At 33.6% G+C, this 21575-nt stretch overlaps 1 protein-coding gene across 2 annotated transcripts in view; it reads left to right on the forward strand.

Annotated features, from left to right (window-relative positions):
* Positions 1-908: 908 nt before the first annotated feature.
* The window catches only part of LOC106774180, a 31589-nt gene continuing 10922 nt past the window's right edge, over positions 909-21575 (forward strand). Inside the window, exons 1-14 of one of the 2 annotated variants that reach the window (XM_014661068.2) lie at positions 909-1109; positions 2132-2245; positions 3330-3420; positions 3567-3644; positions 3723-3782; positions 3874-3978; positions 10965-11075; positions 16796-16837; positions 17324-17437; positions 17547-17701; positions 18141-18271; positions 18350-18456; positions 18543-18585; positions 18714-18805. In XM_014661068.2, coding sequence (XP_014516554.1) covers positions 2166-2245; positions 3330-3420; positions 3567-3644; positions 3723-3782; positions 3874-3978; positions 10965-11075; positions 16796-16837; positions 17324-17437; positions 17547-17701; positions 18141-18271; positions 18350-18456; positions 18543-18585; positions 18714-18805 — 1209 coding nt within the window. In that variant the 5' untranslated portion in view covers positions 909-1109; positions 2132-2165. Of the gene's footprint in view, positions 1110-2131; positions 2246-3329; positions 3421-3566; positions 3645-3722; positions 3783-3873; positions 3979-10964; positions 11076-16795; positions 16838-17323; positions 17438-17546; positions 17702-18140; positions 18272-18349; positions 18457-18542; positions 18586-18713; positions 18806-21575 lie in introns of those variants that run through there. The other variant, XM_022786505.1, reaches the window with a different exon arrangement.

A 21575-nucleotide genomic window follows, 5' to 3' on the forward strand; every position in this document is an offset into this window, starting at 1 on the left:
TCGGATTTTATTAAAATTTAGAAAAAGAAAATCATAGATCCAAAACCGTATTTAATGTATCTGTCCTTTTTTGGTCGTCAATAAATTCCCAGCAATAAAAAATGTGTCAGAAAGAGTCAAGCATTCTACTTTTATTTAGTAAAAACGTATAAAGTAATATTTAGATAATATTTTTTCAAATTATTAACTAAAAATTACTTTACAGTAATAATAATAATTATAAATATGACCGTGAATCAATATAAGAATAAAAAGGATCGAGTTAAAATAAAATAGACATTGAATATTAATTTTGTATTTAGTTTTTAAATGAAATTTATTTTTAGCATGCAAACTTCATTTTTATTTTATTTTTAAAATGAATAAAAGCATCAATATATTAAAATGGATAAATTAAGAGATGCAGAAAAATTTATAAGGACAACTTCCACGTAAATTTTTACTTTCTTCTTTTCTATAAGAAGACATCTGCAATTTAGAACTGCAGATTTGGAAACCTATGTTAAATTCTGCTATTTAAAACTAGTCCTAGAAAAAGAAAAAAAAACACTTATTAATTATACAATTAAAAAAAATACAATTAAAGATGTTCAAAGTTAATTTTAATTTTTTACATATTCTCATAAAGTTCAAGAAAGTGTTATAAATGAAATATGTTTTTCTGTTTAGATTCTCTATTTTCCAATAATTTTTCTTTTTCTTAAAACCAATTATTTCCCCTGTTTCAAGCATAACCACATTATTAATTTATTTTATATTAAATAATATTTTAAAAAAATCTTTAAAATTACTTTTCATCTTTTTTTAATCATCCGTGAAAGTTAAATACCTTATTACAATTATTATATCATTAAAATAAATAAATAATCTTAAATTAACTTGATCCAAACTTTCTTTTTATTTTTTATTCATTTATTTATTTTCTCTGAAAATGTCTCACTTTTTCTATTTTCTCTAATTCCCTTTGACTTGCATCACGAACCCACATTTCCTCGCTCTTTCTCTCTCTGCCCCGTCATGTACAACTTCTGAGTTCCTTTTCGCATCTCTCAAATTTTCTTACAATCTTTTTTTTCTCGGAGGTTGGCGACGTTTTGCACTTGCTGTCGGTGAGTTCCATATTCTGCATACGCGTTTTCATTCTTCTTCTTCGTCGTCTTAATTTCATTTTTGCAATTGCTTGTGTTAGTTCGTTAATTTGGTTTAAATGCTTTGTGTTTGATGCAACTGTGTTTCAAGTTGTTGTAGGTTTCTTTTCTTGTTATTTTTTACATTGTGTTTTTGTGCACAGAAAAAAAAACGAGTGTTTACAGAGTTCCCGATCTTTGGGAATTGTGATAGGATGATATGATGATGTTCATGATTGTGTGAGAAATTTGGGTTGTCAGTAATGTGGTGAAATGAAATGGATTAATTTTGAGAGTTTGTTTTGTGGTGCTGATTTGATGGTTGTACTCATAATGGTGTGTTGTAATTTGTAACGAAGTTTATGAGCAGAGTTCTTATTATACAGAGAATGTCTGTTTCACGAATAATTCAAGAGATGAAGGTGGATTCAAATAATAAATGTAACTGAAAAACTAATCATAGTACCTAAACTAATTATTTATTCTATATAAGAGCAAACTTAATATAACAGAAAGATATTCTGTCATGGGAAAATGTTGTTCTGTATACTGCTTTGAGGTTTGTTGTTAGAACAATATACCATTATTTGTAATTGGCTTGATGGTAAAAGTGAAAGGGAGGGAGGGATAGGTAGTGGGTTTGAGTATTCCAATTAACAAAATCTAAATATTAACAAATAACATTTAAAAAAGGAAAATTGTGTGGGGTGTATTTGGATTATAGCTTATTGTGGTAAATAACTACCTTCTTTTTGTGGTTGCTGAGAGAACTTTTTAAGAAAAAAGGTAAGGATCATGTAGTTATGTGTTAAGTAATGTATTGTGAATTAATAAGATATGCATTGCGCATTAAATAAGTTAACTCATTGGTAATTGTTTCCTCTTGAATCATTCCCTGGTACGAACCCGATCATTCAGAAACCTTGATTTGGACCTGAATAAAGGGATCGTATGAAGGAATTTATTTTTAATAATGGATTGAATCAACTATCACTCACTTACAGGTTATTTTGAAGAGGACCTTGTGCAGGCCATTCTATGTCTTCTGTTACAAATTCTTCACATGTACTACATAAAAATGATGGGGTTCCTGGCCAAGGCTCTAAGATTCTAGGAAGGTGATACATTGATTCTTATAATACAATTTTTGATAAAAATTCCATCATTGTCGTACATTTACCCTTTTTAAGATTGTCATTATGTTCTGCAAATGTTGTGTTCATTTTCATACTTTATTTCTACATTTTATAATGTTTTAAAAAGAATGATTGTTCTCATCTGTAGTCCAATCAGTAAAATTTTGATCTTCAGTCCCTCAAGCATGTCTACAACCTACCTGGATATGTTAAAGGTCTTGGGGTTGTCATTTTCAATGTCATTTTCTTAATAATAAAGAATACACTTTTAACTCAAAAGTCTCCGAAGTTGTTTGGAAGCCGCCTGATATTGGGTATATTAAATGTAATATTGATGGTGCAACTTGTGGAAATCTTGGATTGGTGGCTTGTGCTAGTATTTTCTATCGTAGCAACTGAGCTTTTGGGAGCCATGTTAGTCATTGAGCTTGCAGGGGTTAGAGGATGGGATTCTTTATGGTTGCAAAGTGATTGACATTTGGTGGTTGAAGCATGTTGAAATCCTTCTATGGTTCCTTGGTTTATCTGAGGAAGATGGAAGTGTTGCGTGGCTCTGTGTGATATTTTGAATTTGAAAGTTCCTCACACTTTTAGGGAGGGAAATAGATGTCTTGATGATAGACTTGCTAATTTGGGGGTTGAGTTTAAGATTGGGATCGTGTGGTTAGATGCCCTTCTTTCTTGTGTAAGTTTTTGATTTTTTAGAAATAGGCTTGGTCTGCTAGAGTATAGATTTTCTTGATTCATAGGTTTTGTTAAGGCCCCCTGTGATTTGTTTTGTATTGTTGTTTCTTACTCTCTTGTATATACATATTCTTGGGAGAGCAGGTGGTGAGATATGAGGTGTCAACCTAGTTGGGATGTCATATTCTCTTAGTGATGCTTTCTTGAGTGATACCTTATTAGAGTAAAGGTATACACTTTTAACAATGGGTGTATTTACAAATAATTTGGAGGAAAAGGGTTCCACCTTAAGGAAGGTGATGTGGTGTTTCTGAGCTATCTTGAAAATTACAATCTGTTATGTTCAAGTTGTGATGTAATAAATTTGATGCTTCCATTGTAGGCACAAATTTGAAACACAACTGACTCACAGAAATTTCAAAAGCAATGATGCACACAATCACATCCAGGACCAAGATGCCACACCAGCCACGGTAATAAAGTAAACCAGTAAATTTTGTACAGGAGATTTTGGCAGAAAAAAATGCTAGAAGGCGTCACAATGCATTCATGCATTTTTTTTCTTTGAAAGATACAAGGTGCTTCATACAATTCCATCAGATTATAAGTTTGTTTGTAGGAACTTTATTCACGAGCAAGGGGGCAAGAAGAGGAGATCCTCTCCCTCCGGGAACAAATTGCTTTCGCCTGCATGAAGGTACAAAATGTACACGTGTCAGTAATGTCTACCTACATCTTCGGCTTTTGAGGAATTAACTAAATTTAATGGCAGCAGGAACTGCAACTGTTGAATGAGAAATGCAAACTGGAGAGGCAATTCTCTGAACTAAGAATGGTTAGTAATTGTCTTTGTAAATTAGAGTTATATTTTAGCATCTTACTTATATGACATCAATCTTAAACTTTGAATGTTACATTTTTATTAGGCAGTTGATGAAAAGCAAAGTGAAGCTATCTCATCTGCGTCTAATGATTTGGCTCGCAGAAAAGGTTATCTTGAAGAAAATTTAAAACTTGCTCATGATTTGAAAGTAAGTATAGTTTCGTGATGATATCAGTATGTATTGACCCGCTTTTCATTATTTTATTGTTTTGTTGTTGTTGCTACTTTTATAGCTATTTTTTATTGGTAGAGATGGAATGCTACCATTACCTAGATACTTGAAGTTAGTTGGTGTCTTGATTCTACTGTGGATGTTGATGTTGATTAATGGCTTTCTATTTTTATTTGGATTCATTTTATAATGGACCCAAAATAATTTCTGCTTAACTTAAGTTCACAATTTGCATACTAATTTTATTTCTGCCGGTGCAAGTATAAATTTTCATTAAAATGCCTGAAAAAGTTAAGTTGAAAGAAAATTTGATATAAAAAACAATTTACATCAAGAAAGATTTAATCAGGTTATACTAATCATTTGGTCGCTGTAGTGACACTCATCTTGGACTCGGTTTCAATATGAAAAAAACATATGTTGTAGTTCCTGTAAGGGCATATAGGGACTAAAACTTTAAAACTAAAGAATCATAATTACAGCAGGGGCCAATGTGTTCAATGGAGTCAAACTTAATTTTTTTCCCATATAGGGACTGATACCTAAATGAGTGTTCTCTATAGGGTCCAAATGATTATTTTAACCATTTAAGTACCCCAAAAATTATACTCGTGCGCATTGGTTTGGCTCAAGAGACCGTTATATATTTATATGATACATACTCACAAAATTGAAAGCCTGTTAGGCCTGAATAATGCATAAAGGGAACAGTAGCTAATCATGACAGCACAATTGTGCTAGACCTGGGGAGCAGGCATCTGTCACTATGCAAAGACCGATTCATCTCTGTTTGAAGTGGCAGAGTGAGTGTAATCCACTCCTGGAGCAGTTTCTCATCCACTACACTGAATATGTCCTTTTCTCTATCCCCTTCTGTCGCTCTCCCAGTGTTACACGCTATCTCATGCAGGTGCTGCACTTATAAGCCAAACCACACAGATGTTGACATTGGTCTGTATTATAATTAAAAAATATTAGTAAATATATTATACAATTTCCTGGAGAAATAAAAAAAATATTGAAACTACATATTTCTAAAGTTATATGCATCATTATAGTATTTTTACAAAAAGAGAATATACCACTAAATATTTTTTAGTGATCTATTAATTTTGTTTATTTTTTGTAATTTGCTTCTCTATAGTGATAAATACAATGATTTTGTAAGATTTTAAAGAAGAAATATGTTTCAATTTAATTTTTGAGATAGTGTTTGCTGATAACACTTTTAAAAGACTCAATGAAATTTAAAAAGAAAACTGGTTAGTGTCAAGACTTTTGAAAGCCTAATCTAACGACTGCCTCGAAAGTTTGCTACAAAATTTTTGTAATATATATATATATATATATATATATATATATATATATATATATATAAAATAAGCTTCTAATAAATATTAAATATTCTTTTAACAAGAGTTTTGAAGATGCTTTTTGACTTTTAGAGGTTGTATCCAATATCATCCTTTCCTTTACTGTTGTTATAATTATAGAAACGAAGAGTTGATCCTATATAATCAGGAATAACTAGATTATATATGTATTATTAGGAATTTTGTTTATTTTTTTTCGTATCATATCTTTGTTTAGAGGATATTAAATCTTTTCTATTTATTGTATCGGTTCATTTTTCTCAATAGAAATTAACATCCATGCTGTCTCAAAAGCACAGTTTCAGCACAATGTTTCTCTCTTTTAAAATGTAATGTTATTTATTTTATTATTATTACTTTTGTGGATACCCAGCTTTAGGATTAAGGTTTAAGGTAAGTGCCTCGCCTTATTATGTAAGCCCTGTATATAATAAAAAGCACAGTAGTGTAGGTTGAATACAATGTATTTCCTCTATCTTATTTCAAGTCTGTCTTCCCTAGAGTTTAACAATTTTGATATATGTGGAGGACCCTGCTCGATCCCTAAGATGGCTCATTGAGGACTCTCCCCTTTTTTGTTCTAGTTCTCCTCTAAAGGATTTTATCTTTAATGGTTCCAATTACTAACTTACAAAGGAATGCATTCTCTATTACATTTGTCTTATCATTACTACTAAGTTTCCTCCATACATTTCTTTAGGCATTTAGTTTCTGTATACAGTCCAAGGCCAAATATATGTTTGATGGGTCTTTTTTTTATAATTGGGCCATCTTCTTTTGAGCATAGTTAGTCATTTAACTACTAGTTGTGTGACGATGCTGTACTTTTTATGGCTGAATGTATAGTCTGTCAATGCTAGTTACAGGAAAATAGCGTGGCTGTTTGCTGATTTGCAACCTTGAAATGATGAGATTTTCTTTGAAGCTGAACATGAAAGTCATAGCATTTTCTTAGCTTTGTAACAGCTGCCAGAATCACCTTGTCTTGAAAAAGAGAATGAATTTTATTATTTTCATTCATGTCTATTACATTCTCCTTATCTCTTTTTGTAACAATCTAATCTTCTAAAAAAGAGAAATAAGGAAACAATATACTGAAAAATAAACTAGAAGATCCTACAGATATTTTCTCTAATTAGGAAGATTCTATAGATATTTTCTCTAATTAGGAAAATTTTCCTCTAATTACAACACTCTCCCTTAAGTTGATAAATGAATATCAGTCATTCTCAACTAGCCTACAAGATCTTGAAATCTACCTGGAGGGAGCCCTTTTGTAAAAATATCTGCGATATGAAATTTTGTAGGAACATGAGTTGTAAGCACAAAGCCTCTGTCTAGATTATCTTTGATGAAATGTCTGTCAATCTTAATGTGTTTGGTCCTGTCATGCTATATGGGATTATGGACTATGCTCATGGCAGACTTATTGTCACAGTGTAGTTGCACAGGGTCATCCACATTGACTTTAAGATCATCCAAAATAATTTTCATCCAGAGTCCTTCACACATTCCTTGAGTAAAAGCTCGAAATTCAGCTTTTGCACTAGAATGAGATACTCTATCTTGCTTTTTGCCTTTCCATGTTACCAGACTATCTCCAAGAAATACGCAATACCTAGAAGTAGGTTTTCTGTCAATAATAGAACCTACATAGTCAACATTATTATATATTTTCATTGTCAATGTGTCTTCCCTTTTGAATAATAGCCCATTTCCTGGACTTGACTTCAAGTATTGGAGAATTTTGTCAACTGCTTGCATATGTTTCTCTTGGGTCATGTATAAATTGGCTCACTACACTAACTGCATAAGCAATGTCTGGTTTTGTGTGTGATAAATAAATCAATTTTCCTACTAATCTTTGACATTGGGTCTTATCTACAGGAGTACTTTCCTCACTTCCAATTCTGTGATTCTGTTCTATAGGGACGGTTGATGTTCTACATCATAGCTTTCTTGTTTCTTTGAGGAGATCAAGTAAATATTTCCTTTGGTGGATGAAAATTCCGTTCTTGGAGTAAGCAACCTATTCCAAGAAAATATCTGAGTTTTCCCAGGTCTTTCATTTCAAATTGGGCTGTCAATTTTTCTTTTAACGCCAATTGTTTTGTTTCATCATCTCTTGCAATAATCATATCATCCACATAGACAAGCAATAAAGTGAGTTTACCGATAGAAGAGTGCTTTATGAATAGAGTATGATCTTCTTCTCTTTGTTTGAATTCCAAGGAAACCATTGCTTTTGTAAATTTTCCAAACCATGCTCTAGGGGATTGCATAAGACCATACAATGCTTTCTTTAGGAGACATACCTTGTTTCTTTCATTTTTCACTTCAAAACCTGGGGGAATCTCCATGTACACTTCCTCTTCTAGATTTCCATGAAGAAAGACATTTTTCACATCCAACTAGTGTAAGTCCCATCCAAAATGAGCAGACAAAGCAACTCGATCGGTATTCATCTTTGCCACTAGGGCAAATGTCTCCTCATAGTCAATCCCATAGGTTTAGGTATATCGTTTTGCCACCAATTTAACTTTATATCTTTCTATTGTCCCATCTGCCTTATGTTTCACTATGAATATCTATCTACACCCTACTGCCTTCTTGTCCCTTGGCTAATCAACTATCTCTGAAGTTGAATTTCTTTCTAATGCATTCATATCTTCTTTCATGGCTTGATTCCAATATTCAAGTTTCATGGCCTCCTGGATTGAGATAGGAATTTCTATGGCATCAATGGCTTGTGCTTATCAGAGAGATTATTAGTGCAAACATACTGAGAAATAGGATATTGAGCACATGATCTTTTTTCCTTTTTCAATGCAATGGGTAAATCTTTAGTAATACTTACCTCCCTACTAATATCTTCAGGTTCCTCACCTTCGGATTAGAAAATTTTTTTTGCTCTAGAGTCAAAGTAGGTTGTTTTCTTCTTTCATAGTTTTTGCCAAAAAGTTTGTCTTCCTCTTCTTCCTCACTATGGACTATGGTAGCTTCATTGCTTAGATCTTGGGCATCCTGCAAAGACAGTATGGTAATGACAAGGAGAGTTCATCCACTTCAGGTGCTTTCTCCCCCTAAAGTGGTCGATTTACATAAAAGGGTTGTGTTTTATGAAAGGTGACATCTATGGTGATAAAGACGCGAAAACTTTGAGGATGATAACATTTCTATCCTTTTTTATTAGAAGAATACCCAATAAAGACGCATTTAAGAGCTTTGGGATCTAGTTTACTACGGTTGGGATGATTAGAGTGAACAAAACAACAAATCCAAAGACTCGACTAAGTAGACTCGTTATTAGGGGAGAGGAAGGAACAAAAGACAATAGAGATTCTATAGGACTAATGCCCTTTAAGACACGAGTGGGTAACCTGTTGATGAGATATGTGACAGTTAACACAGCTTCTTCCCAGTAATTTTTTGGAACAGACATTTGAAAAAGAGGAGCTCTAGTTACTTCAAGAAGATGACGATCCTTTCTTTCTGCAACCTCATTTTGTTGAGGGGTGTATACACATGTTAGTTCATGAACAATACCATTATGAGACAAAATTGAGAAATTCATGATTCACATTTCAGTACTATTACCAGATCTGATTCATTTGATATTTTTTCCAAATTGATTTTGGACAAGACGGAAAAAATTAACATAAATTTGAAAATCTTCTGATTTATTTTTTATAAGGTATGTCTGAAAATAGATTCTATGACAGGACCCCAAACATCAGAGTGAATTAAATTGAATGGAAAAGTACTCTTTTTATCACTAATAGGATAAGATGCAGGATGGTGTTTTGACAACTGACAATTTTCACAATTAAAAGACTCAACAGACTCCTTAGTAAACAATTGAGAAAATAAGGACTTGATAAGGTTAAATGAAGGATGTCCAAGCCTTTGATGATGTAACCATATTTGGAAATTCGCCCACGTCTCAGATGTTGCTTGTTGACTCATGATTTTTTTGTTGCTTTGGTCATCAGGCTCCAAAAGATACAACCCACTTTGCTCCTTAGCAGTTAAAATCGCCTTTCCCGTGACAAGCCCCTAAAAACCACAATAAGTTGGAAAAAATGTTAATGAACAATTTAAATCTTTTGAGTTTTTGCACAAAGAAAAGACTATTAGCTAATTGAGGAACGTGTAAAACATCCTTCAATACATTAGATGAGTCCAAAATTATATTCCCCGAGTCGCATATAGGTATACCATGACCATTCGCAACTATAATAAGTTGTTCTTTATTTCTTTTACCATATGAGTTGAAGGAGAAGAACTTGAAACTTAGATTTACTCAGATCTTTACCAAACAGGACATCATTGACTTGCGCAACGGACTGAGGAGGCTCCAACGACCCTTTCTGTGATGGCGGCGACGAGTGGGTTTGCTGGAACTAGGTGTGTGGGCTACACGCGCCGGTGATGGTGGCAGCGTGTGGCAGCTTTCTCGAAGTGATTTTCGGTGTTGTGATCGTCGGAGTTGGGTGCACCTTTCTGCCCTATCAATGACTCCAATCGGCTACGGCAACATCTGCGGTGGTTGAATAGAGGCAACGGTGGCTATTGTTGCAGCGGAAACGTATATCCGAAGATCGGGAGATTTGATTCTCATTTGCAAAAGAGAATGATTTTATTATTTTCATTCATGACAATTACATTCTCCTTGCCTCTATTTGTAGCAATCTAATCTTCTAAAAAAGGGAAATAAGGAAACAATGTACTAAAAAATAATCTAGAAGATCGTACACCTATTTTCTCTAATTAGGAAGATCTATAGATATTTTCTCTAAGAGGATTGTATAAATATTTCCTCTTATTACAACATGGCGTGTGGCGGCGTCTTTTTTGAGCAATTTCTAGCGTTGTGTACACCGGAGTTGGTCGCACCTTTTTACCCTATCAACGACCTCAATTGGCTACAACGATACCCATAATGGCCAGACAGTGGTGATGGTGGCTACTGTTGCCGCGAAAATGGAGCTCCCAAGATCGGAGCTCTAATACCATCTTGAAAAAGAGAATGAATTTTATTGTTTTCATTCTTGTCTATTACATTCTCCTTATCTTTATTTGTAGCAATCTAATCTTCTAAACAAGGAAAATAAGGACACATTATACTAAAAAATAAACTAGAAGATCCTACAAATATTTTCTCTAATTAGGAAGATTCTATAGATATTTTCTGTACTATGGAAGATTTTCCTTTAATTGCAACACCTTGTTCTCATTTGTAGTTCAAGTTCCCTACATTATTGGCATATCTGAAACAATAAGGATTTATTCTGGAAACTTTCTTGGAATCTTTCATTGAGTCTTCACTTAATTGAACTAAATCTGTTATTAAAAGATCTAAAATAACAAAGGAAATGATTAATTCATTATAAAAAAGATATTTTCTCAAGATATGTGGTTGAAGTCATATATTAATAGAGATTATTTCCTCAAGTATACCAAATCAAGCTCTAGTTATATGCTTATTTTGCAATTGATCAAATACTTTATGGGTTTGATATGCACACATATAACTTTCTTTATTCCTGAATTTCTGATTACTATTGTTGATGTACATGATTCTTATAGGCTATAGATGATGAAAGATATATCTTCATGTCATCTATGCTGGGGTTGCTTGCTGAATATAGTCTTTGGCCTCGTGTTATGAATGCCTCTTCAATATCTAGCTGTGTAAAGGTATGGAATATGTGGTCATGTAACATTATAATTCATTGATCTTTGCCATGTCATGTCACTTGTTTCATGAATTTTTAAGTGACCTCTGAATGCCAATTTTTGTTTGAGCTGACAAAAATTCTTGGACATGGATTAAGAAGGTTGAATGATCATGAGAGAGTAAAGCATTCATTTTTTGGATTGTTGATATGTATTTGGTGCAGTGTGTAGCTGTTTGTTTCAGAATTTTATATGCTGGTACAATACTTGATTTTATAATAGGTAGATTCCGCAATTTAGTTTTTGTTAGAATGTAATTAGTTATTACAAATATCTAGGGAATTAAGCATTACAATATCTGCAGCCATTGTGTGCCCTTTCTCTATCACCGAGCATCCTTTTCCTCCAATGACCACTTCGACAACCATCGTGCTGTATTCACTGCTTCAATCCACTTCAGAGTAATAAGTGATCTTAGTATTGCCTTTGTCTTCATACAATAATCCTCGTCCTGGAGCATCTTTTATGTATTGGAGGATACGTGTCACAGCTTCCCAATGACTATCACAAGGAGCATTTAAAAATTGGCTTACCACACTAATAAAAAAAGTTAAGTCGGGTCTGGTGATAGTGAGATAGTTGAGGTAGGCAACGATATCTTTCCAAGTCTTTCAATGGCTCCCCCTAACCTGGAAGAAGCTTGATATTGGGATACAAAGGAGTATCACAAGGACAATAGTCAAGCATAACAGTTTCAGTAAGAATGTCCAGGGCATACTTATGTTGATTAATGACAATTCCATAAGCAGATTGAGCAACTTCAATGTCTAGGAAATATTTTGAGGGCTTAGATCTTTAATATGAAATTGCTATGAAAGGTACTGTTTGAGTTGTCGAATCCTAGTCTCATCGTCACCCGTGATGACAATGTCATCAACATAAACAGTAAGGTAAATGCACTTGCCATAAGAAGAATGAAAAGAGAAGATAGAATGATCAACCTCAATTCAGGTCATGCCAAACTGTATCAAGACAGAATTGAAACGACCAAACCAAGCTTGAAGAGATTGCTTCAAGCCATAAAGAGATCGTTGAAGCTTACAAACAAGACGAGAATCCCAAGGAGCAAGAAAACTAGGGGGTTGATCCACATAAACTTCTTGCAATTCACCATGTAAGAATGCATTTTTAATATCTAGCTGATGAAGAAGCCAATGATGAATAACAACCATAGTTAGAAACAGATGAAAAAAAGTTATTTTGGCCATGGGGAAAAGGTGTCACCATAATTGAGACAATAAATCTATGTATGTCATTTGGCAACCAAGCGAGCTTTTAACCGATCAATATGACCATTAGGTCCAATTTTCACTATATAAACCCAACAACAACCAATCGTTTGCTTGTCAGGAAGTAAAGGAACAAGGTCCCAAGTGCCATTGGAATGTAAGACTGCCATCTCCTCTACCATTGCCCGACGCCAGCTGGGATCAGCCATGACTTCATATGTAGTCTTAGGAATAGACAAAGAATCCAAAGAAGAAACAAATGAGAAATAGGATGGAGACAAACAATGATAAGTAATGGTAAAAGCATAGAGAGAGTTGGGATTATGAGAGGAACAAATACCTTTTCATATCACAATAGGAAGTTTAGGTGCAGGAGGCGTGGGCGGAAGGGCGGTTGGAATTAGAGATAATGCTTGAGGATTAATAGAGTGAGTCATAATTGGAGTTTGAACTTGTATGTAGTATTGAAGCAAAGGACGTTGAGGAGAAGCAATTACCTGAGTTGGAACAGTTCGTGTTAGGTTTTAGATAGAGGAAACTAGGAAAATGAATGCAAACACCTAAACTCACTGAATAGACCTGATATTATTGATTCTAGGAAACAAGTACAACATGAATGCATCCAAGGGACAATGTTCCCTTCACACATGGTGTCAATGACCCTGTCAACAATTATCCAAACATCCAAGAAAATGTCCCCAGCATACAAAGACCTCCCAACTATATATAGAAAGTCTCAATCATCCTAACAACCCGACCAACAACTACTTTTTAATATATTTCCTCCTAACATACACATTACATATTCTATCATTACGCGCTCCTATAGAAACAACCTTGTCCTCAAGATTGAAGTCTAGATACTGGTCCTTAATTATTGCAACAACTTCCCACGTGGTTGCCTTAAGGCCTTCTTTTTTCCATTGGATTAACACTTGCTGCAAGACTTGATCTCCCATTAGCAGAGTCATCAAACTTGGGGAAGATTCATCAACTTTGGTGGCCTTCTTTCCATCACATCTACCAAATAGCATGTTAGGTAGAAGCAGGCACTTCACTTTTACAGGATTGTCATGATAGACCTAAAGACCAGTAAGAAACCCTGCAATTGCACCAACATCCATCAAAAGTTTCTTCCTCAAATTAACTTGCGGTTGAGAAGGTTTATCTCCATATGTTAAATGGAATCCAGGTCTAGAAAGAAGATTTCTGAAAATATTTTCCTTATCTCACTTATCCCTTCTTTGTCTTCAGAGTTAATGAGCTCTTCAAGGTCAGTTGTCAAAACAACTTTTCATCCTATGATGTTAAAACCTCTAAATCGGAATACTCAAACCATAGACAACAATCCAATATTTCCAGTAGAAGAAATCGTGCGTCCACTTCTAATGTCTCACTCATCCTAACAACCTAACTAACAACTACTTCCTAGTATGTTTCCTCCTAACATACACATTACATATCCTATCAAGCTCCATGGTAGAACTCAATGTCTAGTTTGTTGTTGACTTCCTAGCAAGCTAGTGGTGAAACAGTTTTTGCAGGGAGGTCCATGGCTGCTGCATTGGCTGCCCCAAAATGGCAGTAGTGGAAATCACACTCCTTGGTAGAAGAACAAGCCTCGGGCCTGTTTAACCAAACCTAACCTTACCCGAGGCAAAATCGTAAATTTTTTTGGAATGGGTTATAGGACTCAATAATGCAGCCCAAACCCTAACCATTCAAAACCCAACCCAAACCCTAACATTAACGTAAGAGTAACCATACTCCTGTAAACCAATTCTCATCTCCCTATGTGATGACGAAGATGGAGTAAGAGGATAATAATGATGATGAAGATTGGAGGAATGAGTTAATGCCTATCTTAATTGGGCAATTGTTTTTGAAGCTTTAGGTGTGAGCCAATAATTTATACAAGGAGAAAAACAAACAATAAAAGAAAGCAACCATCAAGTAATGGTATTGGTATTGGATGTTCTCAAGCTTCCAATAAAGGAGGTGTAAGTTTGGCCTGAATACAAAGCAAGGGCAAAGAGATGATTCAAGTTGTGGGTTGATGATGAATTGGAGTTTGATAGTTCTAACTTTGAGTAAAAAAATATTGAAGAATTATTTCACTTTAGCCAAGCTTTCTCTAAAGGGGAAGAGGAGGAGGGATATGCTTGGATAACATTGAAGATAATTATGTTGGGATCGAGGAAGAGCTAGATAATTAGAAATCTAAGATATTTATTTTATGTTTTGTTATTGTAAGCTTTGAACTTGAAATTTGTGGTGTTTTGATTTGATGTAGTTGTTATTTGAATTTCTAAAAATAATATTATTATTAGTTATGATTGTCTCTTTCATTATTCTTGCTTTACACTTGTTAAATATAGCGAAAACTATGTATGAGATTAGTCTTCCTTGTATTGAATATACACATAGGGTCTTCTATTTATAATAGAAGAAATATGGGCAAAACTCAATACAAATAAGAAATAATAACAAACTAACTAAAGATAAAAGATAAAGATAAGATAAAAATAATATATCTAACACTCTCCTTCAAGCTTGTGCATACAAATCATATGTACCAACATAATTCATAAAGACTTAGTGAAAATATTTTCTTCTGCACTCGAGTGACATCAAATTGTTAATGATTTGTGAAGACAACATAGAAGACGAAATACCAACCTAGAAGATTCCCCCTGAGCAACAAATCTAGGAGGTTGCTTTATGTAAACCTCTTCGTGCAAATCATCGTTGAGGAATGCATTGTTGACATCCAGTGGATAAAGAGATCATTGTTGAAGAGCCATCATGGCTATAAATAAAACAAAAGCCATATTTGCCACGGGAGAAAAAACATGTATGGACGAGTCAAACGCAATGGTGACAAAAAGGAGGATAGAAGAAACAACACGGAAGAAGCCATGGATGAACAGGAGAGAGAAACCTTAATAATCCAAGATTCTCCAATCAAGGCACTTCACAAAGGAAAAAGAGCAACTTCGATGCTTGAATAACTACATAAGAGGAGATGCAACGTACAATAACGCACGACAAACCTGAAAGAGGAAAAAGAGCGATCTCGATACTCTAAATGTTGCCTAAGGAGACGAGACGTGCCACCACGCACGATGGAAAAGGGATCAGATCCACAACTTTAAAAGACGTTGAGAGTTCGTAGGAGCTCCGATGAAGGTGTCGTTGATGGCACGGTGGTCGCCTAGCCGAGACGATCAAAATCGTGTGATTGTTGATCAAAACTAGAACTCCGATAGTGATAGCGGTAGACAACAGAGGTAGACAACGGCCTCACTGCTAGCAACGACGAATGTAGTGCTAGAGGCAACAAAAAATTTTTCCTCAAAAAAACCTGACTCTAGATACCATGTTAAATATAGTGAAAACTATGTATGAGGTTAGTCTCCCTTGTGTTGAATATACACATAAGATTCTCTATTTATAATAGGAGAAATATAGACTAAGCCCAAACTAGAAATAAAAAATAATAACAAACTAAGTAAAGATAAAAGATAAAGATAAGGTAAAAATAATGTATCTAACAACACTTATTTTTTTGTATTTTTTCTAAAGTATCTATATATATATATATATATATATATATATATATATATAATGTATTATTTGTCTGCAATGCTTTTGCCAGATGCTGTTATAGTTTTCATTATAATTTTATATAGGATTTTTGGGGTTGCCTAAATTGTCCATTACTCGATATCTCAATAACACTGATTGCTTAACACTTTTTCATGGTCCTCGATATTTTCCATTATTCTATATCTGTAACACTTATTGCTTCACACTTTATTAATACAAGAGTTGAAATCTTAATTATGTTTGGCTCATCCTTTGCTTCTCTTCCTTAGAAGTAGCTTGTGAGGAAGCTCTACTTTTTTCACTTTACTTATATTTATTAAAGGCTATTTTTAGTATTTAGAATTCTCTATAACTGTGTTCATCCTATCTTCTCCTTTTACAGAGAAGAGAAACATAACAAAATTGGGTGAGATGCTATTTAATGACCTAAATAAAGGAATGGTTATCTTGATACCCTTCTTTAGATAAACTTTCGGTAACCACTTTTTGGAGGACAAGAAAAAGCCAATATAAATTACTTAAGCTAAACTCAATTTATACATTCCAAATTTTATGTAAGTTCTCTCATTTAACTTGTACACATGCCAATTTTAACTTATGGGAGAAGCTTAATTAATTTTTGCCTTTTCATTTTCTTTGGAGTGTTTATTGAGAAGATAGTCTAAACAAGACCATGATAAATTCCTAAGCATGGTAACATATGCTTAGTGACAAGACATAATTCCTAAACATACGAAAACAAAATTATACCTAAGATAACAAATTACCCTTGTATATTACACATTATCGCTCGCTTTTCAATTCTTTTAGATATTCTAAATTTTTTTGTTGGTCCTTGTCCAGCATTTACATGATCAATTACAATGGAGGATTCGAAGTTCACATGTAAGTTTCTGAACTTTTGATGATTCACTACTGGTCTTCAGCATTATAATTTGTGTCACTATCTTGGTTAAATCCTTGTGAAACAAGCGGTGTTAAAAATCTCTACTGAAAATTATAATATCATGTGTTCATAGTGAGGAAATTGATGCTATACATAAAATATTCTTCACATTGTTGATTACATGTTCCTTGCTTCATAAATTTTAGGCAGTCTTCATATCTAGAGGTTTCTTTACATGAATGCGTGCTTTTACTGCATTCTCATTTATTCTTCCACAAAGTTATTCATTTTAATATTTGTTTCCATTATATGGGTGATTAATGATTTCTTGGTGCCCATACTCTCATTCACATTATTGATTTATCATTATAGCTCTTTTTGGTTCATGCTTTGGTTTTAAGTGAAGTCTCTATTTGATTTTGTCAATTTTGCAGTCAATGGTTGATTGATTATTTAAAAGATTCGTGGCTACTCTTTTTGGACAGGATAGAATTGGAGAGTTAAGCTCTGTGCTAGAAACACGTGCTGATAACGGTAATCATGTTGTTGAAAGTCCAGGTTCTGGAAATTTGACAAGTCACAATCATAATGATTTCATGGTACTATTGGCATGTAATCTTCTTTCATGCTTTGTCCTTATATTTTTTGTGTTTGTCATAGTATACTTTTCTTTTTGTCCTCATTAATTATAATTTAACTTAAATTCAGTTTCAGCACAACTTCTCCCAACAAAATCTTATCAGTAATGAACAAAATCATCAGTCAACAAGCAATATGGCAGGATATATGCACCCAGCACTTAATGCTGACGTAAACTGGTCTATCAAAACATTCAACTATCAGCAGATTTCTAAGGCCGATAGGTTCGTATTGTTTGTCCACTTGTGTTGTTTACTAGTGAATATACCTTAACTGTCATTCGTTAGGAGCAATACGTAGCATGACATCTTGAGCTTTAGTTACGCATCTGCAAACACTCATGGCCATCTCGTAGTCTTTTAGTTTCATCAGCAGTCTGAGAAGATTAATGAAAAATGGTCAAGAAATTTCGACTGGTGGGTTTTTGACCTAAAATGATGGGAAATATTTACTTCTATTTTACCATTTGTCTATCTGTACTTTCAACTTTGGCAGACACATTTACACACACAATAGAAAAGAGGAACCAACTTGACTATTTGATCTAACTTGAATGTTCATGATCAGAAGTTTTTTTAAAGGGGACAGCTATTTAGAGAAGTCATGTGACTTTACATGTTCATGTTGGTCATACTGTATGATCCTATGGTTGGATTTGTTCAGGGAGGTATTCCCGCATGGTTCAATTGATAAAGTTGGAGTGCAGGACAAAAACATGGAAAGAAATTTTGTTAATTCAAACATGTATCAACCTCAACCTGAACTAGATGAGACGGCTTCCTCTGTTTCCGAGGGTAACTCTTGTTATTTTTATTTATTTTAATATAATACATACATATATATCTTTTTATACTGACGACTGATATTCCTAGATGGCCCTGGCATTGAGAATTTTCAAATTTCTGGTGATGCTATTCCGGGAGAAAAGCTTCTTGGATGTGGATATCCAGTCCGTGGAACTTCACTTTGTATGTTTCAGGTGAATATTCTTTCCATTAATACTGAACTTAGCATATCGTCCATAATTATTTACTGATATTGCCATCATTCTTGGCTTCAAACCAGTGGGTTCGGCATCTTGAGGATGGCACTAGACACTACATTGAAGGTGGATTGGACTCATACCTCTGGCCATTTATTTTTGGAATTTTATGCCTGTTTGCTTAGTGCATTATTCTAATACAAGTTTAACATAAACATGATAACTGATTTTCATCTATGTTTTTCTTGAATCAGGAGCCACAAATCCAGAGTATGTAGTTACAGCTGATGATGTTGATAAATTGATAGCAGTTGAGTGTATTCCAATGGATGATAAAGGCCGTCAGGTTTGAAATACATTAGTTATATGCAGTCTATCATATATCTTGTGTATGTTATATGATATGCTTATTGCCATATCTATGGATGCTATAAATGCATCGAGTTTTATTATTTTAAATTAGGATATGCTTGTTGGATAAGACTTTTCTATCATGTTGCAAAAGCAAAATATGGAATTGTGTTTAAATTTTGAACTTATGTTTGTCGTCTATGCTAAAGTATTGTGATTCTAGGGACTTCTAGTGGGAAATAAAAAAAAAAACAAAAAAAAAAACAGGAAGAATTATTCCTATATGTATTATGAAGGACTATAAGAGATACATAAGGGTATTAGATAAAAGGGGACCATACAGGAAACCCTGCATCATAGTCAAACTGGCTATTTATGTACAAACCAAATAGTTTCATGACACAGATATTATGGTAGAATATTCCTCCAGTTGTCTTTTTCACCTTTACGGCCTCTACAAAGGTCTCACTTTCCATGTTGGCTCCAAACGTACCATTGACACAAGGAAGTTGAGAGAAACCAAAGACAGTACCTTGGGATCAGGCCTACAGATAAAGAGATAATCTCATTTTTTAATTGACACTGTCTTGGTGGATTGGTGGAAGGGGTATCATTGGTGAATATCAGTTTGCCATGTTCCCAAACTTCTGAACATCTCGCATGAAATACTTGTTTCAGTGATAAATGAATAGTAGACTTGACTACAATGTATAATTAAGCATGAATTTGATTGAAAATGTCAGAAAAAAAGTTTAAGAGATTGATTATCTCTCAGCCAAGCCTTGTTATTTGTAGAAGAAATCAGAAATATTTATGTAACTAATGCTGACAACTCATAAGTATAACATATAGTTTTCCAATACATCTTCTAGCTACCTACATTAAATATCCATTCTAACGACTACCGATATTTAATACATATCCTAATTCTAACACCCCTTTAAGCTAAAACATACAAATTGTATGTATTATGTTGGGAACAAATAAATTCAACTTGAGGTCCCTCTAAACATTTTTTTAACACGCCTACAAGTTGATCATTGGATTTAACCTACGAAGATTTGACACACCACAAAAATGGTGTTTCCTTGTTGGATGTGTGTGTGGATATGAACACGCCACGGAAGTGTGCACAACACCACGTCTGATACAAATTGTTGGGTCAAACATGGTCATGCCCTCTGACACGTCGAAGATGACAAAGGCAGATTCTTTGCCATGGGGGAGAGACAAGCCGGAGAATGTTCAGGACACAAATAAAATTTACTAAGAAAAATTAAGGAAATCAAAAACAAAATGGATTCCTATAGCCATGGTGCGATTCCACTTGTGGGAAGTAATGATGTGAGGGCACACCACTAGCACCGTCGTGATGCAAATGGTGGTGGCACAGACAACGACAGCTCCCATTGCAACCTTGCCCATGATAACAGAACAAGTCGAATTAAGCAAAGTCCAAAACTTTTTCCTCTGAAGAATGAAACCCGGATTAGATTTTAGAGGGGAAGTGAGAGATTGTTGTTATTGGTGCAGGAAAGTGAGTGGTGTGACCTTGGGGGATGAGGAAAGAGAGGTGAAATGAAGTATGACAAACAAACATCAAATAGTATTAAACACAATAAAAAAATTGAAACTAGGAAAGTTATTGTAAATATTTATGTGTGAGCTTATAAAAGACTATATAATGGTTAAACCAACAAATTAATTAACTTCATTAGTGTTGAGAGAAAATACCGAATTTGACCTTAATCTCTTACAAATTTATGTAAAACTTCACTTTTTTGATAAAAAGAAATAGGAATGGAGATGATTAGTTAATATAAAAGTAGTTTCCAAACCAAAAGATTTTTAAAAACAATGGTTCAATATATATATATATATATATATATATATATATATATATATATATATATATATATATATATATATATAGGGGTTTGCTAATTTACGGAAGGGAGTTTTTTAGTTGGTAAATTTTAGCAAAGTGTACCAAATTTTAGGTTACAAAAATGTCCCTGTTAAAAAAGAAAACCAACTTTAAATCTAAGGGTATTTTAATAATTTTAAAATTTAATTTTAAATAAAAAAATAAAAGGTAGTTATTAAAAATCCTGATTGGTCCACGTGTACGAGAGAAGTTATTAGCTTTTATTTTATTTTTTATTTTAAAAAACAACTACCTTTAAAAAAATATAATGGTTTAGGGTTTAGGGTTTATAGAACCCGTCTGTGTTTATAGAACCTGTCTAGGTTTATAGAACCGGTCTTGGTTTATAGAACCATCTGGGTTTATAGAACCCGTCTAGATTTATATAACCCGTCTGGATTTATAGAATACGTCTGGGTTTATAGACCCCGTCTGGGTTCATAGAACTGTCTGGGTTTATAAAACCCGTGGGTTAAAAAAATAACTACCTTTTATTTTATTTTTTATTTTAAAAAACAATTACCTTTTAAAAAATATATAATAAAAGCTAATAACTTCTCTTGTACACGAGGACCAATTAGGATTTTTAATAACTATCTTTTATTTTTTTATTTTAAATTAAATTTTAAAATTATTACAATACCCTTGGATTTAAAGTTGTTGTTTTTTTTTAATAGAGGCATTTTTGTAATCTAAAACTTGGTACACTTTGCTAAAATGTACCAGCTAAAAAACCACTTTACGTAAATTAGCAAACCCCATATATATATATATATATATATGTATGTATATATCTATATATATATATATATATATATATATATATATATATATATAT

The sequence above is a fragment of the Vigna radiata genome, chromosome 9 (genome assembly GCF_000741045.1).
Source record: "Vigna radiata var. radiata cultivar VC1973A chromosome 9, Vradiata_ver6, whole genome shotgun sequence".
NCBI classification, from domain to species: domain Eukaryota; kingdom Viridiplantae; phylum Streptophyta; class Magnoliopsida; order Fabales; family Fabaceae; genus Vigna; species Vigna radiata.